This window comes from Berghia stephanieae, chromosome 8 (genome assembly GCF_034508935.2).
Source record: "Berghia stephanieae isolate SIO BIC M18660-M18661 chromosome 8, UCSD_Bste_1.3, whole genome shotgun sequence".
NCBI classification, from domain to species: domain Eukaryota; kingdom Metazoa; phylum Mollusca; class Gastropoda; order Nudibranchia; family Aeolidiidae; genus Berghia; species Berghia stephanieae.
Window position 1 is genome coordinate 26,623,370 of NC_088367.1, and position 4,375 is coordinate 26,627,744.

Below are 4,375 nucleotides of genomic sequence, written 5' to 3' on the forward strand. Positions count from 1 at the left end.
TAAAATTGTAATTAAGAAGATGAAAGATCATGAAGAATGATAACTCATGTCATCAATTCACTTTTCGTGGACTGCTTTATCAACATGACTCATCTTAGAACTGGGCTATAATATTGATTATTCCTCACAATTGTGTAACCCATTGATGATCCATGAGTAAATTTTCGACGACATTCTTAGGCCTAGAAAAGTGGTATAATAACTTCCGCTTTCGATTAACCCATTCGATGGGATTGCTTTAGAATCGCTTTCCGTCACAGTTAAACTTTGCCTGTCCATGTGATCAATTCAAATAAGAGGCTCTCGCATAAGACACTCCTTTGGCAACGAAAGCCATAGATAGTGTGCGCTTGGCTAAGAAGTTCACAACATTGCCATCCGGAAGTATAACAGACCAACACACAAAACTGTGTAACTTTGAACGTTTATAGTCTGATTAATATCGTTTAGTATGAATTACTCATGCAATAAAAAACGCGGATGGCAAAAAGCAATAACAAAGACCTGAATGACGTCAACTTCATTCTATCTATAGAAAATAAATTGGCGTAAATTTTCATATCAAGACAGCGTCAGATCCTATGCTGCTTTAAATCAACAAAACGCCCTTTTCTCTTACAGTGGCAAGAGTGGCAAGACTGCCAACAACATTCTAACATTAAATGGATGCAGCCTTCTTAGGACAAATTAACCAGTAGATTTTTGACAAATCGAAACATGGATTCTGTGACACACCTTCACACGTGCTCGGACAAACATGGTTGTTTATAAACAGTAACGTGAATGATATCGAACTCTCTCTGATCATTGTTATTGTTTTTATACCGCCAAATGGATGATTAGTTATCACACGATTTTCTCGATTTTATTATTATAAGCGATAAAATTCACTGTGTTGGTTCTATTGATTAAGCGGTAGAACAGTGGGTATTTTACAAAGACACATACCATCGAAGAGAAATGGAAAAGAACAAAGAAAGTCGGCTCACTAATTGGAGACACCGAGGATGTACAAAGAAGAAAACAGCTATCAAACGCCGCACTCAGTAAACTCACCAATGTATGGATTAGAGGTGACAAAATAAAGAGAAAAACCAAACTGAAACTGTACCATGCTCTTGTAAAACCGGTACTTTTGTATAACTGCGGCACTTGGGCGTTGACAAAATCCGAAGAAGAACATCTGGATGCCTTCCATCGCACACAGCTAAGAAAGGTACTGGACATCAAATACCCAAAAAAAGATCTCAAATGAATCACTCTATAAGATCACAAAAGAAAGACCAATCTCCCTTGACATTTTACAACAACGATGGCAACTTTTCGGTCACATACTACGCAGGGACAAAAACATACCAGCTAACCAAGCCATGTCGGGATACTTCAAAAAACACGGGAACCTTTTCAGAGGAAGACCGATCACAACACTCCCTGTGATCCTAAACAAAAATCTCACAACACTTGGACAAAGCATTAGTCTCATAACGGCAGGGGACCTTGAAAATCTGAGAACCCTAGCAGAGGACCGGCAATATTGGAGACACCTCACACAGGAAATACTGGAAACAGCCAAGGCGACCCGATCTTTCGGTCGAGACGCGAAAGGCATCTAAGTCAGTAAGTCAAGACATACCATCGATAGTAAATCCTGTGTAGTTCGCTATGTTCACCAACTATTTCCATTGTTTACATTTAAACGAATGTCCGAAAGGCGTGGTTATCTAGGTGTCTATTGGGGAGACGACTCGGAAATGGAGTAATACCCAAAAAAGATCTCTATCCTTTTTACCAAACCATACAGAAAGACCGGAGAGTCACACGAGTTGTTCTTCTTACACTCCAATTACCCTATGTCCATGATATGAAACGTGTTGCATTTCCTGACTGTCATAACTCATTTTGAGTCCCCAATGCCACTAGGAACTACGCTCTCCATATTTGGGATAACATAACTGTGAATCAATCAATACATGTTTGTTTTTACACCTTTCTTTCTGTTGGAGATTTATTTTTCAGTTTTACTATGCCCACAAGTTTCATAATCTGATTTCTTTTTCTTGACAAAATAAAGATTTGTTCATAGAATTCGATACTATAATTTTGTATTCAATCATCAAGGAACTGAAAGGCATCTCGAAATCAATTTAATTTCACTTTTGATTTTGATCAAGTACTATTATAATTTGTAATGTTTATGAACGCTAATTATTCAAACCCAATGTAATAATATGTGTATTGGTTACATTTCATTGTCTGCCTTTGACACAAAAATAAATACATGCCACCCTTTCAGTCATTACTATGATGGCATTCAACTCTGCTTGACGTTTGAAAAGTAGAAAAGTCAAATTTATACATATCTCATAACAGATTATTTTCTTTTATTCCCCAGCTCCATCATCCAGCAATACTATTCTACAACTGGTCAGTCTCTGTCTACGTCGCGTGTGTGACCATTCTGGCCAAGCTTGCACGTTGATATACACAGGGCTCCACTCTAAGGGTTGTGGGCAGTTTTGGGAAGATATTAAGAAATTATTGAATTGCCCCAACACATCTCAAAATAAACGTCAAAATAGGTGGTAACTGTAGTGCGTGTTAAGTCAGTATATATTGTTCCTATTTTTGATTGCTTGTTCTTTTTTTTTTCCATTGTTTCGTTTATTTTCTTGCTGGTTTTTTTCTCTCTTCTTTTCTTTTTTGTTTTTTGTTTTGTTTGTTTTTTTGTTGTTGTTTTTATTTTTTTTTGTTGCTTTACTTGTTTTTAATTGTTGTTTTTCGTTTGTTTTGTTTGTGTTTTTTATGTGGGTTTTTTTTTCTTTTTGCTTGTGTTTTTTCTCTTTTTATCTCTTTTTTTTTTGTTTGTTTTTTTTCTTGAGGTTTTTGGTATTTATTGACAGTTCTCTAAAATAAATGTCTGTTTGAAAATGACATTAATTTCTGGACGAAAAAACCGTTTAAATATTCTTTACACCAAAAGATCTTATTTCTTTGTTAAGTTTTAAGAAAGGGTTAAGTTTTACTTGTTTCTTCCTTGGCAGACTACCTGCATGACTAAGCAATGATTTCACAATGGAAGCACGAAATTCAAGGTCAAAAATAGGAATGGAAAAAAAAGATACTCAGAGTGTATTCATTACAAATCACTAAAGTTAATACAATATCTATATTATGAAGTCCATATCTTCAGGAAAATATTATTTTCTCTTATGTCAAATTAAAATAGAGTATTTTTTAAATGACAAACAACTAACAACATTAATCATGATAATTTCTAATCAGCAAATATAAATAATATTAAATAATTTATAAGTTTGCGATTGTCTAACAATTCATATCATTTAAATTCCTACCGTTATATTTGTTTGCTAATCATAGAAATAAAGAGATCAATTACTGCCAGATACATTTTTTTAATTCATAAATATAATACAGTCAACCTTGGGTGTGCAAATTCGTGTTTGATACTTCACTCAAAATGCAATTTATAGAAGAAATAATTTTTTAAAAAGCTTTTATGAAGAAAAGATTTAAACGTAACTCATGAACAATAGTGGATAAGATTGGAAAGCTTTTCGTCAATCTTTTTCTTAAAATCTCCGAATTAGTAAAATCAAAATCATTGACAATGATAGGAAATAATATGAGGAAGGTGGTGGTGGTGGAAGGGGGGGGGGGGGGGGGGCGGGATGAGAGAAACAAAAATTGGTGTTTCTGATGTGAAATTATGGATTGACTGGTTATGCATTATTCTATGCGTAGTCTCTGTTGTTGGATACATTAGCAGACAAGACAATCCTGTTTGAGTCCTTCTTCAAGTTCCACGTTCTGTTCCATCAGTTTTGTCACATTAATAAATTTTTAAAATCTGATACGGTTTAAAGATATGAGTATACGTTTTCTGAAAAGGGTCCTTTATGTAATAATATTTTTCTAATTTAATATCCTTCCTTTTGTTTGTGTTGTCGAGTTGTCAAAGAAAAACTCTTCCACTGGAGATGATTTATTATTATCCTTAATCTGAAGATGGACATTTCATTAAAGTCTTTTCTGCGAATATATGAGGGCAGCATGGCTCATCGGCACGGTCTTTGCTTCGTACGCGGAAAGTACCGAGTTCGATTAAGGCTGTGCGGCCTTGAGCAAGTCACTTCTCCCTATCTCAGTTTGCGTCGCCGCACTGCGGCTGACGCCCGGGTTATTCCAGTCTTCCCTATGAATAGACCCTCTAAAGACAAATTTCCCCTATGCAGTGAATAAAGGGAATTTTATTTATATATCTTATTTATTTATATCTGAAAATATTCCCTTCATATCATGGCATACAATAAATTTCTGAGATATCAAAATTCCCTTCTTATTCTTTCTAAACTGA

The 4,375-nt window shown here is 35.0% G+C and overlaps 1 protein-coding gene across 3 annotated transcripts in view; it reads left to right on the forward strand.

Moving 5' to 3' along the window:
• The window catches only part of LOC144978436 (uncharacterized), a 63,091-nt gene extending 58,716 nt beyond the window's left edge, over window positions 1-4,375 (forward strand). For all 3 annotated transcript variants that reach the window (XM_078924497.1, XM_078924498.1, XM_078924495.1), the window contains one exon: window positions 2,393-4,375. In XM_078924497.1, coding sequence (XP_078780623.1) covers window positions 2,393-2,586 — 194 coding nt within the window. In that variant the 3' untranslated portion in view covers window positions 2,587-4,375. The remainder of the gene's footprint in view (window positions 1-2,392) is intronic.